The sequence below is a fragment of the Anolis carolinensis genome, chromosome 2 (genome assembly GCF_035594765.1).
Source record: "Anolis carolinensis isolate JA03-04 chromosome 2, rAnoCar3.1.pri, whole genome shotgun sequence".
NCBI lineage: Eukaryota > Metazoa > Chordata > Lepidosauria > Squamata > Dactyloidae > Anolis > Anolis carolinensis.
Genome location: NC_085842.1, coordinates 64,570,757 through 64,597,991, shown reverse-complemented (window position 1 = coordinate 64,597,991; position 27,235 = coordinate 64,570,757). Strand labels below are relative to the sequence as shown.

General features: G+C 39.2%; 1 protein-coding gene across 1 annotated transcript; it reads right to left on the bottom strand.

Moving 5' to 3' along the window:
* Positions 1-8,985: 8,985 nt before the first annotated feature.
* Positions 8,986-25,909, bottom strand: sec61a1 (SEC61 translocon subunit alpha 1). Its single transcript, XM_003217726.4, has 12 exons — positions 25,752-25,909; positions 22,286-22,353; positions 21,062-21,127; positions 20,894-20,972; positions 19,331-19,462; positions 19,103-19,212; positions 17,531-17,684; positions 15,167-15,327; positions 14,019-14,216; positions 12,841-13,032; positions 12,024-12,100; positions 8,986-11,018 (listed from the first exon to the last, which is right to left on the bottom strand). The coding sequence occupies exons 1-12, from the start codon at positions 25,756-25,758 to the stop codon at positions 10,832-10,834; spliced, it is 1,431 nt and encodes a 476-aa protein (XP_003217774.1). The 5' UTR covers positions 25,759-25,909; the 3' UTR covers positions 8,986-10,831.
* Positions 25,910-27,235: the final 1,326 nt, after the last annotated feature.

Here is a 27,235-nt window from a genome sequence, read left to right as displayed (position 1 = left end):
CACAGGACACCTGGATGTTTGATGTTTTACCATCCTGTGGGAGGCTTCTCTCCTGTCCCTGCATGGGGAGCTAGAGTTCACCCCACTCCCCAGATTTGAACTGCCAAATTTTTGGTCAGCAGTCCTGCCGGCACAAGGGTTTAACCCACTGCGCCACCGGGAGCTCCATTGACTAGGTTGCAGTCTATGAAAGCTTACGCCAAATAAAGCTTCTTAATCTTTAACAAATGCCACACATCTTTGTTTGCGATGGCAAAAGCCTAAGTTCATATCTTTGTACTTCAATTAGTTGTTGAAAACTGAAGCTGGGATCAGAAATAACAATTGGGAAGAGTAGCAACTTTATCTGTTTGAGAAACTAGTTGATGACAGAGGAGGAAGAGGAGCTGAAAGAAGCCTTCCCCTCCGCCGCCCAAAATCCTCAAAGATGGTGAAGACTTTGGCATTTGGCTAAGGCTACCTGCTGCTGATAGAATGAAAGACTACATTTCAAGCAACAACACGTTCTTCCTTAGCATCTAATTTTTTACATTAATGATCTGCACAACTTGTTCCCGACTTCTTTTTTGCAGATGGAATGAATCTTCTCCCTCATTTGCTTCGAATTATGTAGCTATTGATAAAGCTAACTTTCTTAAATGTATGCAGTTTTTTTTATAGTGTCAGAAGCAACTTGAGAACATGAGAACTGCAAGTCGCTTCTGGTGTGAGAATTGTCCGTCTACAGAAATATTGCCCAGGGGATGCTTGGATGTGTTACCATCCTGCTGGGAGGCTTCTCTCATGTCCCTGCAAGCTAGGACTGTCAGACAAGAACTCACCCCATCTCACGGATTCGAATTGCCAACCTTCAGGTCAGCAGTTCAGCCAGCACAAGGGTTTAACCCATTGTGCCATTGCAGCTCATGCATAGATGAACCTCACATAAGAGAAGTTTGACTTCTGTACCGACCACCAGTTGATGCCCATGAATATAATATTGACTTTCTTGAATAATGTGCTTGTGATAAACAAACTGTTGGTCTCATAAAATTAAATCATTCAATTCTCCTGTACCATTTCTTCATTCTAGGTTATTTTTTCCTATAGTATTTGATTCTGCGCTGTTCCCTACTTTTGCATTCTAATCACCTATGACTAATAGCATATTTTGTTTTGGTGTGAGGTCAGTTTCTTCTTGTATTTCAGCACCAAACTGTCTTCGTCTGCCTCAAAATATATAATTGGAGTGTAATTATATTGATGGGTTACCTACTGGTACAGTTCTGTCAAACCTTGCAATATATCTTTTGACTGCTTTTGCTGTAGCTCTCCTCGCCTTTAATGCCACCTCATTTCTTCATAGATTTTCATTTCCTGACTAAAACTCTGTGTAATTTTCCAAATATCTATTTTCTGCCCACTTCAGCCTGCTTACCCTTTTGCAAAGCAGAGCTCATTACAGAGAAAGCACATTTGATTTATTATGTCTCAAGCCCCTTCTATACGTCTAAATAAAATCCCACATTATCTGCTTCGAACTGGAATATATGGCAGTGTGGACTCAGATAACCCAGTTCAAAGCAGATATTGTGGGATTTTCTGCCTTGGGTTATATGACTATGTGGAAGGGCTCTCACTTTCCCTGATTCATGCTTTTCACATTCCTTGTTGCTATATATTATGGAGCTTGAAACTTTCCTTTCATCTCTGAGTATGTCGACTTTTGCCCGTCCTTTTGGCTTGAATCCAGCTGTATCATTAGCCACAATGTGACTCGTAGTTGTCCTCTGCTGTAGCCCAGTATCTCATTGAGTGCTATCTGACCTAAGATTCTCAACTTCTGGCACTAAATCTTGTTTCATTTCGGATTGCCTCATCATAGGGTTTTCAAAATAAAAGACATTCAAAAGGAGTCATTGCTGTATCTTTGACAGATCCTTTGCCAGCATCATCTCCCTCCGACACATACATACTGCTGCCGCTGCCCAATAGTTGTTTTGGCACATTTAGTCTGGTTCCTCAACCAAAGCCTGTCTGACATGGGAGAAAAAAATCAGTCTGAGCCAGTATCTCATTCTCATAATGGAACCCAGTCTGATTCATACAAGCAATTGAGTGATGAATTGGTATGAATAAAGCAGCCTACACCGAGACAGCTTCTCACCACCAAAAATATTTTGTCCACTTCATGGTAATCCAATTTGGTTATAAACAGTGCATTTCAGACAGGAATTATTATAACTTTGACATGAATCAAAACTCAGCCATCCAGCCCATCTGAAATATAGGGATACATGACATGCTGGTATATTAATGTCCCGGATTAAAAGATATTAAAGACATTTCTTCTTTTAACACATTTTTAAGGCTGCATACTGGGGAACACCCGGACATTTACTAACCAGCAGGCAATTTCTACAGCATTTCTTTTTCTTGTCATGCATATCTTAAAATTCTTGTGTCTTGATAAGAATATATTTGTGAAATAAATTCCTGATAATGCACCACACCTGCCTTCTCCATCAAAAACATGGAACTCAGTACAGAGAGGAAACACATCAAGCTAATAGAAATCCAAAGATATTTCATACCTGTATGTTGAAGAATGCAATAATATCAGAACTATAATTTCATAATATTCTACAGGGAAGAAGGTGCTGGCGACTGCATTGGTGCATTGACACATCTCTCAATACTTGTATTTAACTTGCCAGCTGTCACTTCTGCTTTCTGCTTATCAAGGTTGATGGCACATTAGAATGGCATTCTATCCACTGGGTATCCTTTACATTTCGTCTGTAGAAGACTGAGATGTGTGTTGTTGGGTTCAAAAGCATTTTTGGGCATTGCCTCCAGTTTCACCACTTGTGTGATCCTTTAACCCAAATAATATTTCCCTGTAATCCCAAACATTTTTTGTTCTATAAGACAAACAACCACCTAAATCCAATGCAAAAATCATGATGCAGTCCTAGCACCAAAAATCTTAAAAATTTAAACTAACTTCTTTCTGTTCCAACTACCTGAAAACAACTCCTGGAAGATTTCCAGTACAGGATGACACCACCATATCCATGAGGGATATGTTCCAGGAATATGTATGGATATGCAATCTGTGGATAATCATTTCTATTGAAATTAAATACTTCTGGCTCAAAAATACCATACATTTGTGCTGGAGGACCTAGAAAATGCCTAGAGGGGACATATTTTATCAGATAATTGATAGATGAAACCACAGGTACCAGTCCTGTGGATATCAAGATTCATACCATAAATTATATGGTCCAGAAGAGGCTCTTCTGCAGGATTTCAGTATTCCGTCATGCTGGAGGTTCAGTTGGACCCATTCAGAGGATCCAGTAAGGTTACATTACTGAATGTTAAAGATTTTGAAATTGAGGCTACACTTCTATCATTTATGTTGCACATCTGTTTTCTGATCAGTTCTTAATAGAACACCACTATTTGCTCCTCCTGAACACTCAAAGCACAAGCCTTATTCACAGAGTAAAGTGTATGTGAGTAAAGAGCAGCCTAATATCCATGTAGGTGTGACAGCAAACACAGGGCTTAAAACAGGACACAGAACCCCCATTTAAAACATGTGTAGAATAGGACTAGCATACTTTCCAGCTATCCCAATTTGGCAGTGACAATCGTGACTAATCCCTTGGCATACTACTTTTTCAGCTGTTTTTAAAATGCCCGTTTCTTTCTCCTCCCCTCTCTCCCCCCCGCCCTTGCCCTCAGTTTACTTCCATTCATGTAAACTGAGTTCAACATGCAAAAGTAATTTGCACTCCGTGGGAGAAAAGGGGAACAAATGCCTTTCCTAGTAGGCTTTGGAAGAAGCAAACTAATTCCTGCTGGTTTGTCTATTCTTCCTTATTAAGACCTTTTACTGTCTTAATCACACTTCAGCATGTTTCCCAATTTTCACCTCTGAAATATTGAAAGGTATGAGCCAGACAGAAACACAGGTAACACCATAGGATCATCAAGCATAGCACCACCAGACATTGTATGGCAACATTCAAAACATACTCTACTCCTTGCCTCTGAGTTGATCAAAACCAATCTCTAATACTGGCAATAATGCAGATGTTTCACTTGTTTGCTATGGAAGCAGAATAAAAGTAGTTGAAACTGCAATAGAACAGCATCCTCTAGTGGATACTCACGTGCTACAATTTGAATGTTTCAACTATTCTTTTTAAACAGTATATTTTCCTATTTTTAGAAACCCTCTACTCACAAATACAGATAGTACTAGTTTGAACACATACTAATCAGGGTTCTTCACATATTTTCTTGGCATAGATTAGTGGAGCACTTGTTTGAAAAGTACAGCTTTATGTGAGGAAAACACATGTAAAGACTGGACCTTCCCATCCATTTAGCAACAGTATGATTGGGTAAGTGTACGTTTTGTATATTTCACATGTTTTGATATGGTCAAAATTGACTAATCAATAAAGAGTTGTTGTTATTTAGCAACAGTAGAGACAAGAGTAAAGAATGTAGAGTGTGCAACAAGAATGCAGGAAAAAGAGTGATTATAAAAAACAACTTCCCTTCTGCCTCATCCTGAACACAGTGGAACATTTTTGCCAAACAGTCCTGGCTCCTTTTCAGAGGCATTGTTTCCACAGTGACCTTCTGAAGGACACAAGTTGGGATTAGTCTTAAAACAAATCCCGTCTGCCTCCAGCCCTCAGCAAAACTGGTTCAGACTTGACAAAGATAAAAGAGAATTGCTCAATTTCTGCTTCATGAAAGTGGCTTCACAGTCTATACAGAGTCGTGTTACTTACTAACAAAATAAAAGATCAAATAAAGGACAGGTTCCACATTTAAAGAACAGTCTTAGGTGTCCTTGAACTTTTAAGGTAAAGATGGGATTTGCACTCAAGTAGTTACAAAACTACCAGGTATTGTCAACTATATTTTGGAGGAAGGAACGGGCAAAACCACTTCTGAATATTCCTTAAGAAAAGTCAGTGAAATTCATGGGACCACCCTAACTTGACAGGCAACTTGAAGGCACATGTGTGGGAAGTCCTAGGATATATCAGGTCTCTCATCCCAGTACTAACCAGGGCTGACTCTGCTGAGCTTCCAAGATCAGACAGGATCTGATGCTTTCAAGGTGTTTCGGCTCTTGAAAAACCCAATGAAAAATACAGCAAAATGGGACACAGCAAGGAATTTAATTTCAGAAGAAATTGTAGAAAAGCTCAGTCCCAAAGTGTGATGTGAACCTTCAATATTATTGAAAGAACATGAAGGTTGCAATCCTATTGAAGATACAGTTATATACAGTAGAGCAGGGGTCCCCAAACTAAGGCCCGGGGGCCGGATGCGGCCCTCCAAGGTCATTTACCTGGCCCCCGCCCTCCGTTTTATAATATAATATGTTTATATCAGTTTTAATAATATATTATATATACATATAATATTGATAAAATATTATAATGTTATACAATATAATACTAATAATAATACCATATAATAATATTAAATTATATGTTATATATTACATATAATATTACAGTACAGTGGTATAGTTCAATATATAGTAATATATAATGCTAATATTGTGCTATGCTAATAATATAATATATTGTTTGTACATACAGCTGCTCTGACTCCCCTTTGGGGTGAGAAGGGTGGGATATAAATGTAGTAAATAAATAAATGAATAATTTTAGACTCAGGCTCGTCCGAAGTCTGACATGACTTGAAGGCACACAACAACAACAACAATCCTAATTAACTTGATTATCTCATTGGCCAGAAGCAGATCCACACTTTCCATTGAAATCCTGATAGGTTTATGTTGGTTAAAATTGTTCTTATATTCAAATATTGTATTGTTCTTTCATTGTTGTTGTTTTTTGCACTATAAATAAGACATGTGCAGTGTGCATAGAAATTTGTTCATATTTTTTTTCAAATGATAATTCAGCCCCTCAACAGTTTGAAGGATTGTGGACCGGCCCGCTGCTTTAAAAGTTTGGGGACCCCTGCAGTAGAGTCTCACTTATCCAACACTCGCTTATCCAACATTCTGGATTATCCAATGCATTTTTGTAGTCAATGTTTTCAATATATCGTGATATTTTGGTGCTAACTTCATAAATAATTACTACATAGCATTACTGCATATTGAACTACTTTTTCTGCCAAATTTGTTGTCTAACATGATGTTTTAGTGCTTCATTTGTAAAATCAAAACCTAATTTGATGTTTAATAGGCTTTTCCTTAATGCCTCCTTATTATCCAACATATTCGCTTATCCAACATTCTGCCGGCCCGTTTATGTTGGATAAGTGAGACTCTACTGTAGCTATATATGTTATGTAGGACTGTAGGCTTCGTATTTCCACCTACTGAAGATTCACGCCAGTTATATCTTGGAACTCAACTTTTTTTTTACAACTCCTTTCTGGAAACTTTATTAAAGTCCATCCAGTTTTCGAGAAACACTAAAATTAGTCATTCTTAAATTGTCTACAAACTAGGATTGTTTTTCTTAAGATTTCTTCTTAAGCTCTTTGTAAGCCATACATCCTACCAATGTTCTGATTGTGGTTCTTCACACTAAAGGGAAGATCTGGTAATACTAGTACTAAAATATAGTGCAGGTGTTTTAATCCTTTAGGAACCCCCCCCCCCCCCCCTTTTCAGCTGTTGTGAAAATGTCCCCTACCACTGTCCAGGGGCTTCTTTCTCCTCCTACTTTCCCCCTTTTATCAAGTGCTTTCTGTATATTGCTTTCAAAGTACAAAAGTCGTTTGCACCAATTTACTCAACAGAGAGAGAAGGTGAAATCTTGACTCAATCAAAAGCAAACTGCTGCAATGATTGTATGATAAGAATGCTGGACTAAATTAAAATTACTAAAAGGGACATTGGAATTTCTTTTTTTGAAAGACTAGAAACCTTCTGTTCACTTTTTGCATGAGGAAGAGAAGGACTTGCCATTTTGGGTTTTAAGAATAATTTGAGAGGGGTTTTTTGAGAAAGAAGTCAACATTGGGGGTCCCAGATGGTGAAGCTTATGCGGTTTCCTTTTGGCTAGGTGAGGATAGATCGGAGGTAATCTACTTTTCTTCTTCTTGTCATTTTTGTGTGTTTCTATTCTATATTTCTTTCTTTTCTGGATTCACTTTTTTGACTTTTAATGTAACTTTTAAAACTGCAGGCAAACTGCTGCATCCTCTCCAAATCTGTCTTCTTCCTCATTAATAACATTTGGTAGTTTTTGACCACACTCTGATGATGCTTCTCCATACATGTCAATTATCATCTGTGAAATGTTAGAATGAAAGACCACTTTTGTCTCACCAGTTTAAGGAATTAACTTTACTGTTTGGTCACCCCTTTTAGTCATCCAAGCTCAGCAAAGCACAGGTTATAACTTTTTTAGCACTGTTGTCACATTGCTTCAAGTAATCTTTGAGCTACTGTGACTTTATCAGTGTTTTCCTGGGCTTTGTCATTGCTTTCCTCTTAGGCTAAGAGAGTGTGAGTTGCCCAACGCATTGGTTTCCTTAGCAAGAGGGGATCCAAACCCTTCAGTCTTCTCTAACATACAAGCTACACAATCCTGGCTCTTTTTGGAACATAGTTACTGTTAACTGATGCAGCTATGGTTATAGTTTTTTTTTTTTAGGAATTATTATTTGCTTTTATTTGGCAAAGGCACCTACTGTTACTGGGTGAATTGGGTAAAAGCATCACCAGCATCTTAGTAGCCCCTGGGCAGTGGTAGGAAACATTCACTCTCCCATCCACAGCCCTGTTTCCTCAACAGCCACAATAGATCACAAGCACCAGTCAGGATTGGAACAACATAGTACCCATCCTTGAAGAATTAAAAAAAAACACACACTCATAATCACACCAAGAAGGAATGAAACTGCTGTTAAATTGCATGTGTAAGATAATGTAGTAATACCTTCATGAAATAGGAATGGAATTAAAAACACATGCTAGCTTTTGCTTCCTTTCACACCTATGCCTCACCTCACTCTTCTTAGTATTTACTATACCTTTCAAGAGAAAAATGGGAGAAATCAAATAGCACAACTTCCATTAAATTTGTCCAGATTTGGCTTAATAAAATTGAATACTCGTGAAAGCAAGTGTTATCTCAACCCCAAGGACACACAGAAACACTGGAAGAGTGGAATCTCTTTGCCTCCTAAAATTACACCTTTCAGCCCAAGCTGTATGCCATAGTAGAGCAAAGGGGTCAATTCAGGTTTCTTTTTCATTGTTGGCTAAGCAAAATGAGCCCTGGATTTACAGAATAGTTCCCCAACCCTCATGTTTAATGACAGAGAAGCAAACTATATTACAGTATTAGATCCCTCTTGAAGAATGAGCTTTTATAATGTAAGTTCATGTATGCTAGATATTAAGTTTCAAGAATAAAGTTTAGTTTGACTCATCACCATTTGAGAAATGATGCAGCCCTCAGCTACAATTCCAGGCTCATGTGCTGTCAAATTAAGCATAGAAAGAGTTGGTACGGTAATTAGACAGAAGATCAACATTTTAGTTCTTGTTAGGAAATGATGCTCATTGTGTGATCTTGACTTAATCTCATCTTTTTGGACTTGCCTGACTAACAGGGCTTTTATGTCGATAAATAAGGAGCACATATGGATGCCACCCTGAATTCACCACAAATATAACTAATCAATAATTAGAAACTGTCCAACTCAATCATGTTTACCATGAATATATTGGAATCAGTAATGTATTCCTTAGAACCAGCCTTTCCACTGTGTTGTTCATGATGAAATACAATTTACATATTCAATTTGTTCTCCTGCTTCAGATATAGAAGAAAAAAAAGCATTGCAGCATAATATATACCTAACTAATATAGAAATCAAAAGTTGATGTAAGTATTGAGGACAGTTCTATACTTTATACAGACATCCAAGCTTGAACCCACACCTTTTTCTGAAGAAAACCAAGAGAAGTCAAAGCAGAAAACATTTTACTATTCACAACCTACCCATAATTTGATTCCTTCATCAGGCTGTGTCTTACCAAAAAAAAAGTGATACTCACATAATGTTTAAGGAACAGTATTTTGACAAATATCTAGAACATACAGAAGACATTGAAATTGTAGTCTAGTCCTAGTATAGGTTCTGTGTTTGTTCGGTGTACAGTTCTGAGGCATGATTATTTCCAACAAAATAGCCCTCAATGATTTAAGAGAATTATAGTTCAACTACAACAAATTTGACCTAGGAACCCAACTTTCCTCCACTTATACACAGATTGCTTTATTCCAGCATCTACAATTCTTAATACTTGGGTGCCCCTGAGATTTGCCACATATTACAGCAGTTAATTTGATCACTCTCTTCCATATTGTTGTCTTTATGTTTTCCTACTGCAAGACTTTTCTGTCTACTGTGAACGAATTGAACTGCATGGTTCAGCCGCCAATACTTGTGTTGCCTGGCATTCTCAGTAGCTGCCAGCATACCTGTCATCCTTCATAGCCCTTATTCATGTAGATCTTAAAAGGCTAGGAGGCAAATACAGCCCTGTGACAGAATCAAAGCTTTCAATAGACAGAAGAGAAAAGGGAGAGACACCTGGGCCAGTACCACTTTAACAAAGGGAGAATTTACTTATGGGCTTCCTGTTACACCAAGTAGTTTTATTTGGTCCTGTATAACGTACACAAACACCTTATAGCCACTGAAATAAGTTAATCTTTAAGACATTTTAGAAGGGGCAAATTCCTTAAAGATTGTCATGGCTATGCCTCCTGTTTAGCAGGTGAATGCAAGCAAGAACCACTCAGGACTCCAGAGATGTGGTGTCATAGCACCAGTATCACAGTGTCCTTGAGACATGGGAAAGGTATTTTTTGCAGACCACCAAGTGCAAAATTTGTAGTTGCTTTTCCAGAACAAAAAAAGTTCTAGAGTGATATGAGCATTTTATCAAATTCTGTGTACTTCTCCACAAACAGATAACTCGGCACTCATGCTTGTTGGAAATTAACATGACAGTGAATAAGGACTCACCAAGTAGACTACTGCATTGCACCAGTTCCTCTCAGGATATGGTTAAAGATTATAACCATGAAGATCGATATAGGAAATGCCAGTCATCCTGTGGCATTGCTTATGATACATGATTATTTCTTCTGAAGGAGTATTCAGAGCTGATATTTCAGCTGAACAATGGAGAATATCATACCCTGTATAAGTGAGGCAACGGTCTGAACCCAATAGTTTGCATTTAAATACAAGACCTGGAGTACCTAAGTAGGCATCCAGAAGTCTCAAATCAGCATCATCTTGGGATAATAATGAAGACATGGGTTTACAACTAGCAATGGATAAGTACTAGGGAGAAGAGCGGGAAAGAGATCCCTCCCTATAAAGAGACCACTTGTTGCAAAAATTAAGCTCTGACCTGCATGTATACACACTGAAACTGGAAAAACTCCAGGAATCCAAAAGTAAGATTTTGGGGGGAGGGGGTGAAGAAGAGAGACCAATCAAATTAAATAAGATTGAAGCGAGTTGTTTCAAGTAATAATTAAGAACAAAAAAACTTATTTTCTAAAAAGGTTTTCTTTTTCTTTTTTTGCACGTTTTCCAGCGATTTATAAAATGTCAACAGAATACTAACAAAGTTTGAACCAAAGGAATGTGCTTTGGGAAACATTAAAACAAAAGTTGTTCATATTAATGCAATGTACCCCTGTTAACTGTGTCGCTGTTAATCTTTCTCGCCTGATCTTTAAAAATCCCAGAACACTCGTCACCCTCCCCTCGGGTCCAAAGGACAATTCATTTAGAAGAGAAGCGCTCCCATGCTGCCAACTTCACTCTGCTCCTTGACAAATATTTCGAAGTACTGGTAAATGATGGTGACAGCTAGCAAGATCCCAGTCCCCGAGCCAATTGCCCCAAGGAAATCTGCTAGCACAGAGAGGGCGCCAATGCAGAGGCCACCAAACGCAGCAGCTGTAGGAATGTATCTGACGAGAGACACAACAAAGGAAATTCCAGTTAGACTAAAGGTTAAGGAGGTGCTATCAAATCATCTACAAGAATGGCCACCGCAGCATATTTTTACCACACCTAGAGCCAGTGGAAACAACAATTCCAGGTGCAAGGTCTAGGATAGTGGTTTGCTAGAGGGCCCCTTGCCTATGGCATCACCATTTGATGGCTTCCCAGCTTTTGTTGCGATTCCCCCCATCCCATTCTAAGAGACTTAAAGGTTTAGTTACTGGTAGCACGGCTTTAAGCTAAACTGGGCTGGGTGGTTTTACGGCATACTTACCATAAGAATGCAGTCCACAAGAACACCTTTCAAATTAAATTTGACTCTTTGGCCGAAAAAAGTTACCTTTGTCCATGACTAAGTAATTAAGACACTGGCAGAATACAGAACAGGTTTATCTGTGGTTTTAACTCCCATCTGCTTTGGTGTCATGTGAGTCTTAAGACAGGTTCTATATTTGAGACATACAGCCAGTGTAAATGGAGAATGTTGCACCTCTCCTAATCCCTTTTACAGTATGCATTACATTTTCAATTTCGACTGCAAGACTAACTGTAGAGGCTATCACACTACATGTTTGCAAAGCACTCTGGAAACTTTGGCAAATAAATGTACTGATTAAACAAATCCCAAGGAAGTAATAGCAAAAAAACAAGTCACATATGACGTGCAGCTCAGGCAGTTATTTGTGAATCACCAAACTGCTGGAAAAATCATGGAATTAGACCTGGCTTCCTCTAGCTTCAATTGCATTAACTGAATTATTACATTTGCGGACTATGAGGGCTAGAAACTTTTTCTAAAAAAAAAAAAAAAAAAAAAAAAGCAGTGTTAAAGATCTAAAGGGAGGTTTTATAAAATGATGGCTAAACGGAAAGCAAAAAATCTAGAATGGAAAAAATTATTCCAGTATAGCCTTTCTAACATGAACCACATATTGAGTAGTATAATGGATCTATACAGGTCTGCAACTCACCTGTTGAGTTCATGGACCATAGAAGTTTCTCTGTGACCCCTCATAACCATCTGCTGTTCTTTCAGTTGTTTAGCAACCTGAAATGATCAGAGTAAGGGAGTCAAGGTGTGTAGTTTTTTAAAGATTAAATCATATGAACATCTGGTTATAAACCAGAAATCACAATATTCCTCCATTTAATTTTTTTTTTAAATATGGCAAGGTTCTAAAGAAGTATTACTGCAAAGACTTCTGACAAACAATTAAAATTGCAAAGGTTGATGGAGGTATGCTGCCTATGGAAAAGGTAACCTTACAGTTCATTTCAGGAAACCTCACAGTTCAAGATGTTGAACTACTCTGGGAAAGCAGGAAGAGGTAATATTATAAAGTGTAGTGATACATCACATCAGTTTGTGCAAATGAAAGCCTATATTAAAAGTCTCAGGTTGAGAGTCCAGATTTGCGAGAGAGGAAGTATTAGAGTGTGATACTGCTACTTGGGGGACGTTTTCCACAACTTCAGCCCCATCTGACAATTTATAACTAGTTCCGTGTGCTAGGAATGATGAGAGATGCAGTCCAAAACAGCTTTGGGTCAACAGACTGGGGAGAAGACTGGTCCAGATAATATTGTGCTAGATGGAAAAATATCTTGACATGGTCTGAGGACGTTTCCTGTGTTTTTAGTCAAATCTGAACCTTACATAAGTATTTTCTCTTTTAGAGCAAAGAGAGTGTTAGAGACAGAGCTGCATCTTCTGTTATATGTGGCTAAGCAAGGGATACACTGCTTCTAAGGGAGAGGAACATGGTTGGGGGAATGTTCTTTACTTACATCTTTGGCAGAAGAGCCAGATACCTCAATCCAGGTTTTAGAGAAGAAAGCACAAGAGCCCAACATAAACACAATGTACACGACTGCATGGACGGGGTCTTCTAACACCGAACCAAATGACTCAGGAGGTGACAGGTAATAACACAGCCCTCCCACAGGATATGAACGGGCAGGACCTCCAGATGACGTATCCTGGAAGGAAAGCAGTTTCCAGATACTGTATTGAGCCATTTTACTAGATATTATGCAGCAATAAAAAGACAGAGGCAATTGCACTTAAGAAAATTCATTGCAGTGACCACAAGACAACAAAAGAGCCAGTCCAATACAAGCTTGATGTGAATAAGTACATGGCTCGTAAGGAACATGACATACAGGCCATTTACAGCTAGAGATAAACTTCAGGAAATATTAAAGCTATGGGGGAGATGGGGTTGGAAAAATGGAAATTCTTGGGGAAAAACAGAACAAATATGATATTAGCAACTTCTACAGATCTGAAAATCATTTGGCTAGCTTAGGAATATCAAACATCAAATTAGTTGGTTTTGCACAAACTTACAAGCTGTAAAAAGTACTGGTTATGTAGAAAAGTACTATTAATTTTATTTTGTTTTTGTTACAAGTAGAGCTACAAAGCCATAAACTTTAAGCAATGCTTGAACTGAAAGAAGGCTTACAAAATAAAAACCACAGAAGAAAGTATCAACATTGGATTACTTTGTCTCCTCTACACTTTTAATAACAGACTGACATAAAGAGTTCATTCCCATAGTAACTGTTAAAAGTAAAGCAAGACAATGAACCGCAATGACCTGACACCGTACACAAAAGTCTTCCTACTATATAGATTTTAGAAATAAATGAACAAAATTCCAATGACTTGGATAGTTAATGATTATGAAAGAAAACATTCCATAATCCATTTGCCAAGGAAAGGACACTTGTTCCCACGACAAAACTTTCCATCCTTTCCTTAGTCCCTCAGATTTCTGCTTCCAATATAACTGTATGCATATCCACTCAATGTAAGTTCCACTGACTTCAATAAAACATATTCAGTGCCATATAACACTAGAGCTACACCCTTCTCATACCCTCTTGCACCACAACACTATGCCGGTTTATTTTCACTGTTGCACCATATACGGCAGAATGCATCACAAGCCAATACTCACCGACCATGTACCCAGCAGGCTAACCAACAAGTTGCCACTGAAACGGGCTGAGAGCATCTGGGATATAACATACAAGTTGGACACCAGTGCAGACTGGAGAATGATGGGAATATTGGAGGTGTAGAAGAGTTTGATGGGATAAGTATTATATTGACCACGGTAGCGGGCAGATTTTATAGGGAGGTCCACTCTGAAACCCTATAGAAAACAAAAATGAAAGCTAAATACAACTAAACATGCAATCCATACCAATACCAACATCAATTAAAGAACACTTGCTGAGGCATATATTTTAACTGGAAAGCTGTTTAATGATGGGCCTGTAATGTAGGTGGGTATACATTATTTATTTATAGCATTTATATTCTGCCATTCTCACCCCGAAGGGGACTCAGGGCGGATCACATTACACATATAGGCAAACATTCAATGCCTTTTAACATAGAACGAAGACAAACAAACATAGGCTCCGAGCGGCCTCGAACTCATGACCTCCTGGTCAGAGTGATTCATTGCAGTTAATTGCAGCTGGCTTGCTCTCCTGCCTGCGCCACAGCCCGGGCCCTACATGGAATAGAACCTTGTTCCAAAGTATTTTCACTATCTAAAATCTATATCAAAACTGTGGAAATGTAGGTACAGTGCTTGCAACTGGGTGATGACTGGGAAGGATTATGAGAATATGTCAAAAAGCACATTGAAAATGTGGGTTTGAAGGAGTAGACAGGCATAATGGAAATCTGGCAATTAAGCACTTTAGCAATTAGGACAAACAGTGCTTTCAGAAAGATAGTGACAGGGAGAAGAAAGAGACCTTCAGTGAACGAAGAAACTGGAAAAATAAGAAACTAGTTAGAAATGTAAGCCACAATATAAAGAGGGCTTATTCTTCTAAAAGGAGGGCACTGATTGATATAATTCATGGAAAATGGAAAGGACAGGGAAGACAGCTAAGCAATCTGGGGAAGAAAGTCATACTCCAGAACAATCAGCCAGGTCAAACCTTTGGCCATAGTGTTTGGGGTAGAAATGAACCAAGGTGTAAGAAAGGAAGCTCAGAAATAATGCTACAGTACCTGGAGGCAGGAGATGATCAGAGCATAACTATTACTGCCTAGTTTTTAACACCATTCTCTGATTCTGCTTACCTGGAAGTAAATGACCACAGCAAAGACAAATATGGTGGCAATGAGGTTCATGAGATTGGGGAGGTTCTGACGATAAAAGGCTTCCCTGAGAGCTCTGACTTTATCTGTGCGTGTGGCCAGTAGATGGAACAGGGCAATGATGGCTCCTTCAAATTCCATGCCTAAATTAACAAGTGTAAATGAGAGAGTCAGTTTCAAATAAATTAATGATTCACTTAACTCTATTTGCTTTACAGACCGCATCTCTTGCACCACAGATGCTCTCATTGACATCAATGATTAAAAATTATTGTTTCAGACTCTAAAATAAGACTGTACTGTAGCAGATGTGATCACACAGATGTGACCCTTACTCACTCACATAGGTATCCACAACTACATGGATTGAGAAGTAATTTTTTCATCTGGATCTAGAGTAGTTCATTGACCGAATCTTGATAACAAATGTGCAAAACAAAGTAGGAACCCTAGCTTCACATATCAATGGGAATCTGCCACTGCAGAATTGCTTTTTCCCCCCTGAAGTTTAAGGAGATACTAGGACTCTAGTATCTCCTTAATCTAGGAGTAAAAAGGAAAGAGCCCTAGCATTATATCACAACTTATTTTTGAATAACAGATTCCTATCTTCTTATATGCCAGTTAAAACTATATTAGTCCAATAATGCATTAAACACCACAACATTGTAATACTTGAAATTGCCTGGTATTTCCATAAAAGAAAGCAGGCTAAACTTTGGATTTACAAAACAGAAGGATATTATTTTCTCTACTTAACCTTGCATGGTTCCTAGGCTTAATGAAAGTTCAGTATTGCTAACAAAAACATGCACAATATGTTGTGAATGAGCCTTCTGAGGCTGTGAGTAATAATGGTGAGATCAGGAGAGGAAGGAAGAATCCTTGTGAGGAGGGCTCGCTGGAAGATTTATATAGGAAGAGAATTAGGGAGATTGATGAGGAATCTTCTGAGGAAGATTCATGTGAGGATTTGGGAGAGAGTGTTGAGGTGGAAATGGATGGTGAGGAACCAGTGGTGAGGGAGGAAGCTGGCATTGATTGGGCACGGGCTCCGGAAGGGCTTGGGGAAGAATCTGGATCCATGGATGCTGTTGATGCTGGAGAGGCTTGGGTATCTTCAGAAGCAGATCCCACATGGTCTGCCTGGAGGAATGAGGGTGGTTCCACAGGTGTGGACAGAGTTGGGTGTGGGCAGAATGATATTGACTCTGATGAAGAGTTTGGGATGCCTGATCCAAGGGCGTTAGAAGTTTGGACGCCCAAGGAAACCTAAATAAATTGGGGATGTTTGGCCACTATGCTTTGCGTGTAGCAAGGTGTTGCTGGACGCCATTGGGTTTCCTGTACGTGATTCTGAAGACTGGCTTGGGACTTTGCAACAGATCTGCTGTTCGTCTTCATTGTTTTGGCTTTCTGTGCCATTCTGTGACGTGGACCTTCTTTTGATGACTTCAACTCCTTGGACCTTGAACTGGAATTTGACTCGGCTTTGCTCTTCGCTCCCAAAACGTGTTTTGGCATCGTTCTCAATTCCGTGGCTGCTGTCTGTTGCTGACTACTGGCTTCGCTCCTGACCCTGACGCTGCCTGCTTATCCCGACTTCTGACCGGCTTGACGACGCTTTCCTACTCTGCTCCTTTAACTCCTGGCTTGGCCTTCGCTCCAGCAGCGGTTTGCTGCGGGCTCGCCAGCGTCTTTCTGTTCCGCTTGCTTTGCTGCTCTCAACAGAGAGTTCTACAGCCCGGTTTGGGTGTTTGTTTTGGTTTAAAGCTACTTTCGTACTCCTGAATTTTGGGAAGGTTTTGGGGGCTTCGTAGCCGTTTGCTTTTGTTTGTTTCACCATTTCAAGCCCGTTTTGTGCTTTTGGGCTGAGTTCAAGTATTTTATGTTTAGTCCGTATTTTATCTCTGGTTATTCCGGATTATATGTCAGTTCGTGGTTTTGGCATTTCTTCTGTTTTAACTACTTAATAACACTGAAGTTTAAGTGTTTTAAGTACGGTAGTTTCCCTAGTCAACCAAGTCTGACATCATGTGTAAATTAAATGGGGCCTACAACAAATTATACATTCCCAGATACTAGCCTATATGATGTTAAAGACTCATGTAAATCTGTTCTGCACTCCAACACATCCACTAACACCTGACATATCATGACTCAGTCCTCCACTGGACTACACTGAGTGTTATATGGAGATTTTAATATTATCCTTGAGCAGACCAATATTTGTTTTACTTCTTAGTTTCACATTGCTTTAGCTCAAACTCTGTCTCTATAGGGATACAGAGTTCACAATCAGAAGGATTGATACACGTCCAAATAAGAAATACAAATAAATGATACCTCGGCCAGTGTTCACTGTGGTTGGGCTGAAAGCCTTCCATACAATTGTCTCACAAATGTTAGTGGCAATGAAGAGGGAAATTCCAGAACCAAGACCATATCCCTTTTGGAGAAGTTCATCCAAGAGAAGAACTATCAAACCAGCAACAAAAAGCTGCAAGAACAAGTCAGAATGATAAATTTTTGTGTAATTACAACCAGGAGCAGCATAACACTGCCAATTTTGATATATCAAGCAAGGATTAGATATGCTGAATTTTGATATTATAACCTATTTTGTTTTAAAGACACACTATTGAAAGTCTAACTCCATCCTTCTGTGAGATCTGTATAGAATATGAAAATTATATAAACCCAATTTCTCTAAACCTTTCAAAAAGCTAGTAATTAATGGCTCTCACAACCACTGAGAAATTAACCCAATCATTGAAACGTTCAGTATATCTTTCCAGTTCTTTATGTGGTTATCAATTAAATTCTATCTGGTACTATGTATTATTTTATTGATACACTGTACTGCTTGCAATTCTTTGAGCCCAAGATTAGGCCCATTTTAGATAAGGTTTCCCCTCATGTCTAAGTATTCTCAGTATTAATTAATAAATCAGTCAGATGCCCAATTCTGTGTCTTCCTAGTTCAGCTCTACCACTGTCATTTGAGGCACACTGGATCTACTCAGTAGCTTGTTGGTGAATCTGATGTAGAAGAGCAGCAATAAAGAAATCCAATGTTTAAAATCTTTAGATACAAATAACAAAAGCATAGAGTTGGAAGAGACCATCAGTCCAACCCTGTCATGGTGGAATACTGTATCAAACCACTCTCAACAGATGACAATTCAGCCTTTGTATACAAAACCCCCACACTTTTGAGGCAGAGTATTCAAAGTTTTCAAAGCAGCTGATGTAACAAGCAATATCTAAGCATAACTCAAAAATCATGCTGATGCTGCAACACCAGCAAAAGGGAGCTATCTCCTCTTTCTACTCAATGCTACATGAAAACTACCTGGTTTTGGAGTCCCTTGAAATAAGGCTGAGGTGTGATAGGAAGATCTGACAGAATTACTTCTGCATTATATGTCACCTACAGTTAGGTGATTTTGTCACGCAAACTGTTCACTTGAACTAGTTCTCCTTTGGTAATCTCATGCAACTATACAACTCAGAAACCACTCTGAAGTAGAGCAGAATGGTTTTTAATCATCTTCTATCTGTACCTTAGACCTATCTCTTTCAGAGATCCAGTTCCTGGCTGTCATGCTAACAGCTCTTACAACCTGCTCTTCACATATCTATTGATATATCTTTAAGCGATTTAAGGAACAGATTTCCAATATACCCAGAGACACGCACATACCATGGGAATGCCCCTGTTTAATAACAAAGCCAGATGCCTGGTAAAAGCATTCCACAGTTAATCAAAATTCTTGCAAAGAAGAAGGCTGTTTGCAAGATAACTTTGTTTTGTATCTTTTAAACTGCAAATATCTTAACAAACCTACCAGCTGTTCAAATACTATAAATCCTGTAGAACAATCTAGCAAATTGTACAATATTTTTAAAAGTTACCTGAATAGTGATGAGCAGACAGATTCCTGCTCCCATCTCTGAAGGGTCTCCATACATCCCAGTCATTACATAAACGATAGACTGACCAATGGTGATTATCATGCCAAATACTGAGGGACAAAGTCAGAAAGAAGAAAAAGCAAAATTTTAATTGTCTCCAATTCCACTGTATCTCCATGAGTATTGGCCAACCTGGAATGTACTTATTTCACATTTCCTGCTACTTACATTTCTGCGCCCCATTGAAAAGAGCTCTGTCTTTTGGTGTATCCCCAACTTCAATTATTTTGGCACCAGCCAGCAACTGCATGATGAGGCCGGAGGTAACAATGGGAGAAATGCCCAGCTCCATCAGTGTACCTGTTGTAAGTGGAAATCAAAATGACATATTAAACAGGCAGCGAGAGGGGTGGTGGTGATGGAATGATTTTACTGCTGATCCCTTCCAACTCAGCAGTACTTAGATAACATATGCATTTGACCTTTCTAGTCACTCACAAGTTAAGCCTCACTACCCAATTTTTCAGACACAAACTTGTCTTATCAATCTAGTAGTACAGTAAAGAAGTGCATTATTCAGACATAGGGAAACATCTAACCAAAATGTCATTTATGAAATTTTAAAGAGTTTTATACTTGATAATGTAAAATGGGGGGACAGGACTGAAATGGGGATTTTGTGTTCTAAGAAAAGCATGGGCAAGCAAGTTAATACAGAAATGATAGACATCGTGTAAGGAGATACTTGTTTTATGTGACATCCAGTATTAAGGGTTTCCACAATATAAGTCTGCAATAAGAATTCACTACCGTCTTAAGAAATTTCTTCCTGGGCGTGTTCAAGCATATTTTCCTAAATAGAAGCCAATTTCCATCCACCAGTTATTACCTGACAACCCTCATTCCATAAGACCAGATGAAGAAGGGAATGAAAACAGAACCACACTGTTGGCTCTGCTAAAAACACAGCAACTTCTAGAATGTGCTCTCCTTAATCTAATGACCAGTTAGAACCCATATATGGGATGGACTTGAAGTGCTAAAACCTGAATTTGTTTTTTTTCCCTGCCTCCTTTTTCTATATGTGAGATGCCTTTCAATTTTCAGGCCAAGGACAGAGATTATGTTATTATAAATTTTGAGGCATTCTGGGAGCCACGTTTTAGCCTGAAGAGCAGGATAACAGAACACTTATATTGAATAAGAACATTCAAAACTTGGACTTGACTCGACTGCTAGTCCCTACTAGAAGAAATCCACTAAATCAAATGCATTAACAAGTGTTGACTTCTCATTTGACTACAGTTCAATTCAAGTACCTATCGGGTTTAATCATAGAATAGTAGAGTTGGAAGAGACCTCATGGGCCATCCAGTCCAACCCCCTGCCAAGAAGCCACAAACTCCCTTGTTGAAAAGCTATTATCTCACACATAAACCCATATATTTACCACAATACTGCAATAAAGGGGTACATAACAGAATAACTGCAAGAAAAACACTTAACGAACTGCCTCAAAATATTTGAGATGTGCAAAGTATTATTTTCTCAATAAGACTGCAATGCTAAAGCACCATTAAAATAATAGAGTTGCAATATCAAGGTTGTGATTTAACCAGTTACACAAATTTAAGCATCACTGACAGTAACAGGAAAGTTGATCAGCTGTATCAGCTCTCCTGCTGAAGTGAGTGGAACTTCAAAGCTCTTAACTTAGGCAGGGGAAATAGCTGCATTGATTTTGCTACATCATATACAAATAGAAACATTTGCTAAGGAAGCAATTTCTACCTCTGTTTGAAGCCAGAATTACTCTCATCCAGTAGAAAGGATCCGCTGAGTCTGATGACATTATACCAAACAGAGGAATCTGAATTTCCAAGAGAAGACAAATAAGATTAACATAGTCATGTTCCCCACTATTGGTGTAAAGAAAACTTTGAAATACCATGAACATACCTGGCAGCAAACCAAAAAGATGAAGAGGGTGATGGCAGTCCATAGTACCTTTTCCTTGAACTGGATCTATATCAGAGAGTGAAATTAGAGAAATAAGTGTCATTACTTTCTCTAGGAAAGAAATACATTCAGCGAGTGATTAATAATTGAACAGATGGAGGTAAACATGACAACATGGAACAATATGTTATATCACTGACATGCGAGCCAGCACAGTATAGTGATTTTATTGCTGGACTAGGACTCTGGATGATCAGGGTTCAAATCCCCGCTCAGCCATAGAATCCCACTGGATGATTTTGGCCAAGTCATATGCTCTCAGTCTCAGCAAAAGGTAAAGCTTCCTCTAAACATATCTTGCCAAGACAATTCTGTGATAGGTTCCTCTTAGGAGTTGCCATAAACCAGAATCAACTTGAAAACACACAACAATAACTAATGCGCACTTATCTAGCACCTTGGAGGAGACCCATAGTCATTGGGAAGGACTATCTTCAGCTTCTCAGGAACAATAGCATTAAAAAAGGGAAAAGCAACCGGACCCCATCCATCAGGCATAACAAGAAAAGATGTTAAAACCTTGCTTGCTTCATTGCTAGCTTTCCCGCTAAATACCAGTTACACTCACATTGTAGAGGTGGAAGGGACAACACTCTTGACTCTATCATCAACTAGAGCAGTGGTTCTCAACCTGTGGGTGCTCAGATGTTTTGGCCTTCAACTCCCAGAAATCCTAACAGCTGGTAAACTGGCTGGGATTTCTAGGAGTTGTAGGCCAAAATACCTGGGGACCCACAGGTTGAGAACCACTGAATTAGAAAAATGATTCCTGATGGATCAATTATACCTTTATCCATGCCACACAGCCTCTGAGGATGCCTGCCATAGATGTGGGCGAAACGTCAGGACGGAATACTTCTGGAACATGGCCACACAGCCCAAAAGACATACAACAACCCAATTATACCTTAGTGTGTTAAAATTGCTATCCTTGTAGCAAACATTACACAGCAATATGTGTGTGCGCACGCATGAATTTTTGTAAAAAAAAAAAAGAACTTACTCTGGTATGTTAAAATGACTACCCTTTACCACCTTTGGCTTCCAGTTTCACTCCCTTGTTGATTGTGTCATTCTTTAAAGTGTGGGAGCAGGATCTATTGCTTTTAAAAAAAAATGGCAGCAAATATTTTGTAAATGTAACATTTTGCAAAAGGTGCATACCTTCCTTTCTGGTTTTTGGATCTCAGGCAAGATAACACAGAAGGGCTTGATTACTTCAAGGAATTTAACTGTAAAGAAAATTATAATACTGTTCAAATTATTCTTCCAAGAATCAAACAATAATGTAATAGACCTGTGGTAAACAAGGTCTGTGGACTTGTTTAAAATGTTGTGGGTTTACAAAGAAATTAAAGTAAAATCTAGTTCTGGCTTTCATCCACAGTACATGTAACAAGGTAAGATCTATTTGGAGGGGGTGAGAGTAGGGAATGTTGTGGATGGCTGGTGATCAGCTGATTGTTTGAATAGGATTTTAGAAGCTTTGCGTGTTTGACTATTGGGCAGTAACGGATGGGAGTTTCCATATTAGCTTAGACTCAGACCAGTTAATTAGTTAAAATACGAAAGATGTGAACTTGTTCATTAGGGACAGTCATGGTCCCTAATGAATATTTTTTCTATTATGATATATCTCCTAGAACACTACATAAGAGGTTTTTAGAATTCCTAAATTCAGATGCATAGACACAATTATTCAAGCAGAGTGGTCTCACACAAACATCAGGAATGTATCTGGATTTGATGCAATAGTAATGGAACAGGAAGAGGTCCCCACGTTTGATGGCAGAAATGAGGATGCGTAGAAGTCCTCATAAAATCATCATTTAGTTCAATGGAGATATAGGTTCAAATCTCTCAGTTACAAACCGAATAAATTTTACTAGAATTGATACCATGGACCTGGGAAGTCTAAAGCAAACAAAATACTATCTTAGCTAAGTATCTCTATAAGAAAACTGGCATATTTAAAGTATAAGTATTATTTTAAATTATGTTTAGACTTGGGTCCCATTTTTAATTAAACACCAAAAGTGACCATAAGGATACTGTGATATGAATGCTGATGATGTCAATTGAGGATTATAAGGAAACATTACAGATGCTAAAGCTACAGCTTCTCTTTGAAATTAAGAGTGGCCTGATTTGATCACTGGGCACTATCAATTCAATTGTCTATTTCATCTGGCGTTAGCAATCAGATTTAGGTCCCAGTCCTAATTTTTACAAGCAATTTGGATTGGGTTTTTTCTTAAGCATGTTACTAAGCTTTGGTCTCATCTTAGAAAAAGAACACAGAACTACAAAGCACACCAGAAAGGATAATTAAAATACATGAGAAAATTTTAATAGAATGTCAGTACGAGCAGACATTTCAGTATTGTGGAAAGAGAATGAAAGATGTTCGCATTCTGTAAGGATTAAGGGTACCTGCAAATTTTGTGTTAATATACAAAAAACACAAGTGAACAATACTGCAGTGAAACTGATTCTTAAACAAAAAATAGAGGAAAAGAAAGTGGTACTCTCACTCATCACATGGAAAGTGCAGCAACATTATTATAATCCCAACACAGAATACACATCTCAAAAAACAAGAATATTTTCTAACAAATGCCAAGAAACTTGGCCATTGCTGTAAGACAGGCACAGTTATACTATATATTTTCACACAATAACAATATTTAGATACAAATATAATTAAATTTTAATGTGTTATAAACTATAGTTTTAAAAAGTGTCCTTAAAACAGAATATTTTATTACTTTGTCAGTCTGAAGAAGTAGTACTCCAAAGATCCAGACTGAACCTTGCTCTGTTAATTGAACCTTTTCGTATACAGACTGGAATGACTAAGACCTAAAACTGAGAGAATTAGGCACCCATTTAACTCTGACCTGAACCTTTTCTCAAGAAGCATATCCCTTTCTGCAAAGTGGGGATGATGGCATTAATTAACTGGCTGTTGTGCAGTTCACTAAGAATGCACGTTAACCATTCTTAACTCCAGTGGTTTTCAACCTGGGGTCCCCAGATGGTTTTGGCCTACAACTCCCAGAAATCCCAGCCAGTTTACCAGCTGTTAGGATTTCTGGGAGTTGAAGGCCAAAAATGTCTGGGGACACCAGGTTGAGAACCACTGCCTTAAACAATATACAACATCTGCATGGTTAATAATTTACAGAAGAATGTGTTTAAAAAAGCTTCGGGGTGAATCTCCCATTCAGTTGTTTCTCTTGCATGATAACCCCAAAGTAGAAAAGCATGTAAGTTGAGTATACCTTAGCCAAAATTCTTGGAAATGGAAATGTTTTGGATTTAGTATTTTGGGGGGGGGGGGGGGGGTTGGGGTATTAACATATACAGTAATGGGCCCTTGGGATTTAGTTTCAGAACTTCCAAAATCTGCAGATGATCAAGTCTCATTATATATAGATGGTGTTCCTTATAGAGTAGCCCAAAAGCCACAAAGGGGTCCTCTATATATATATATATACACACACACACTGTATAAAATGACAAAAACATGGCTCACTATTAGGAATTTTTAAAATTAGATTTCTGAACCATGGGCTGTGGGTGCAGAACTCATGGATATGGGAGGCCAAATGAGGTATTTTGAAAATGGGACCCAAGTCTAAATAAAATACACCTAGTCTGAAGGCAATTTTATACACACTATTTTTAAATAATTTTCTGTTTGTATATTGGACGTGAAATATATTTCTTTCACATACACCTAGTCAATACTCAATATCTGTAATCGCTATTACTTGATGTGGATGTTAATATTTTTTTAAATTAATGTTTGCTTTAGTTATTTTGGTTTCTGATTGCACTTTGCGGCACTGAATCTTTGCCGTTGTCTGTTGAGCCCCCACGGGGAGAGAGGGTGAGATAGAAAAAATGTTTTATTATTATTATTATTGTATTATTGTTTGCACATGGAACACAAAACTCATTCATGCATCACATAACATAAACCAAATCTGAAGAAGGTACACACAATGTGATATCCTTAATAATGTTGTGCACAAAACACAGTGTGTGTGCCTTGAACCCTCAGAAAGCAAAGGTATCACTCTCTCAGGGCACAGGCATGGGCAAACTCGGGCCCTCCAGGTGTTTTGGACTTTAACTCCCACCATTCCCAACAGCCTCAGGCCCCTTCCTTTCCCCCCTAAGCCGCTTAAGCCCATGCCTGAGCTACACAGTGGAATACGATTTGAGACCACTTTAACTGTTTTGATTCAATACTATGGTATCCTGGGAGTTGCAGTTTGCTGAGGAACCAGTATTGTTGGGCAGCTAAGGCCCTTGTAAAACCACAACTGCCATGATTCTTGGTAAGGGATGCTCGACCTTCTCGCCCGTCGGGTTTCCCAGCTGTTCATAAAACCATCCTGTCACGCTCTCTCAGCCTCTTCTCTTCTTTCCATGCCTTCCAAGGCAGGAAGGGAAGCGGCCATTTCGTCCTTCCTTGAACAACCTATCCCAACCGCCAGCCCTCTCCCCTTGGCCTTCCTCGCGACCCTCTTGCCGGAAAGGCCTACTCCTCGCTGTCTCTCCCCAGCCGCCCTGTCCTCCCTTTCTTCCATTTCCTAGGCCTCAGCGCTTAGATACTCACTCCCCATCTTGGCTGAAAAGGGCAGAACCCAGCCGTCGCACCGACTCCAACTCCTTCCTCGGAGAAAAGGAGAGACACGTCAGTTAACTGAGCCTTTTCGGCCGGCTTCCGCTTCCTGCCACGCACTGAGGGCCGCTCACAGGAGAAGCAGAAACAGCCGCGCAGGCGCAGTAGAGAGGCGCTGCCCTCCTCGCGGCCACCTAGCGAGACTACGTTTCCCGGCATGCTTTGGAACGTACAGAGACGCCCTCCCACGTCTGTGCTGCGCGTTCCTGTGATTTGGGGCCTGATTGGGGTTGTACGTTTCTTTTGCTTCGCAGCTAAGGAGGCGGGCGTTCAAACAAATCCCCATGGCTTGCTGGGAATTGTGGTTTTTGCGTGACCGCCATTACCAAAAACAACACAAAATCCCTCAAGGGCATTTGTAGGAAGGGCGAGCCAGGTCCCTTCCTTCCACACAGCCTTATATCCCAGAATATCAAGGCAAAATAACCCACAATATCTGCTTTGAACTGGGTTTTCTGAGTCCACACTGCCCCTATATCCCAGGATCCAATCCCAGGTTTTCTGTTTATCCCAGGTTACCTCGCAGCAAACCAGTTACCTCATATAATCCATTTTAAAGCAGAATACCTGGGATCAGATCCTGGGATATTGGGGCTGTCTGGAAGGGCCCTCACTTCTCAGCAGGAATGTTCCTTGGAGCATTCTGGGATGCATTTACACTGCAGAATTACTACAATTTAACACCACTTTAACTACCATCGCTCAATGCTATAGAATCTTGGCAATTGTTTGGTGAGGCAGAGAAGGCTAAAGATCTCATGAAAGCACAACTCCCAGGATTCCAAAGCATTGAGCCATGGCTGTTAAAGTATTGTCAAACTGCATTAATAGTACAGTGTAGATGCACCCTTGGTCTCTAGACTCATAGTTCAATGCCCAGACTGCAACACCACTCTGAAGCTGAAATTAACCACGTAAGGAACAGTATGGATGATAGTTTAACCAACGTTTATGCCCTTGACAGCCAGATGATGAAACGCAGACCAGATGTGAAGGCAACTGTAAGGATGTTATGAGTTAATGGGAATTATTAATATGATTTTATTTGTTTGTTAAAAGAAAAAAAAGGGAGTTATGTATTAATGAAGGCAGGCCTCACATAAGAAGCCAGCTGGAGGCAGTGTACAGCAGGTTGCCATAGCAACGTAGCCTCTCCTTAGAGGAGAAGGGGGCGTGGCTTAGTTGGCAGTTAAAGCTTACCATTTTGAAAAAAAAACGGTTGCTGTTAGACTTCTGAAGAAGTAGGAGCTGTTAAAGTTAGCTGGAGAGAAGCTACTCTTTAAAAGCTTGGAAAATTAGGAAATTGAGACTTGTTCACACAGGCAGACGGCAGCTTAGTGTCATTCAGGGAAAGGCTGAGGATATAAGCTGACCGGGAGTTTAATCTATTGCACTCTGAGAGAAATTGTTTAAAAAAT

What these genes read in the sequence shown, in the direction of transcription:
- sec61a1 (XM_003217726.4), bottom strand. An exon ending in CTGGCTCTTCTGCCAAAGAT is followed by an intron (nt 12,101 to 12,840) that starts GTAAGTAAAGAA and finishes TGATCATTTCAG; the next exon opens with GTTGCTAAACAACTGAAAGA. An exon ending in ATGGTCCATGAACTCAACAG is followed by an intron (nt 11,019 to 12,023) that starts GTGAGTTGCAGA and finishes GTCTCTCGTCAG; the next exon opens with ATACATTCCTACAGCTGCTG.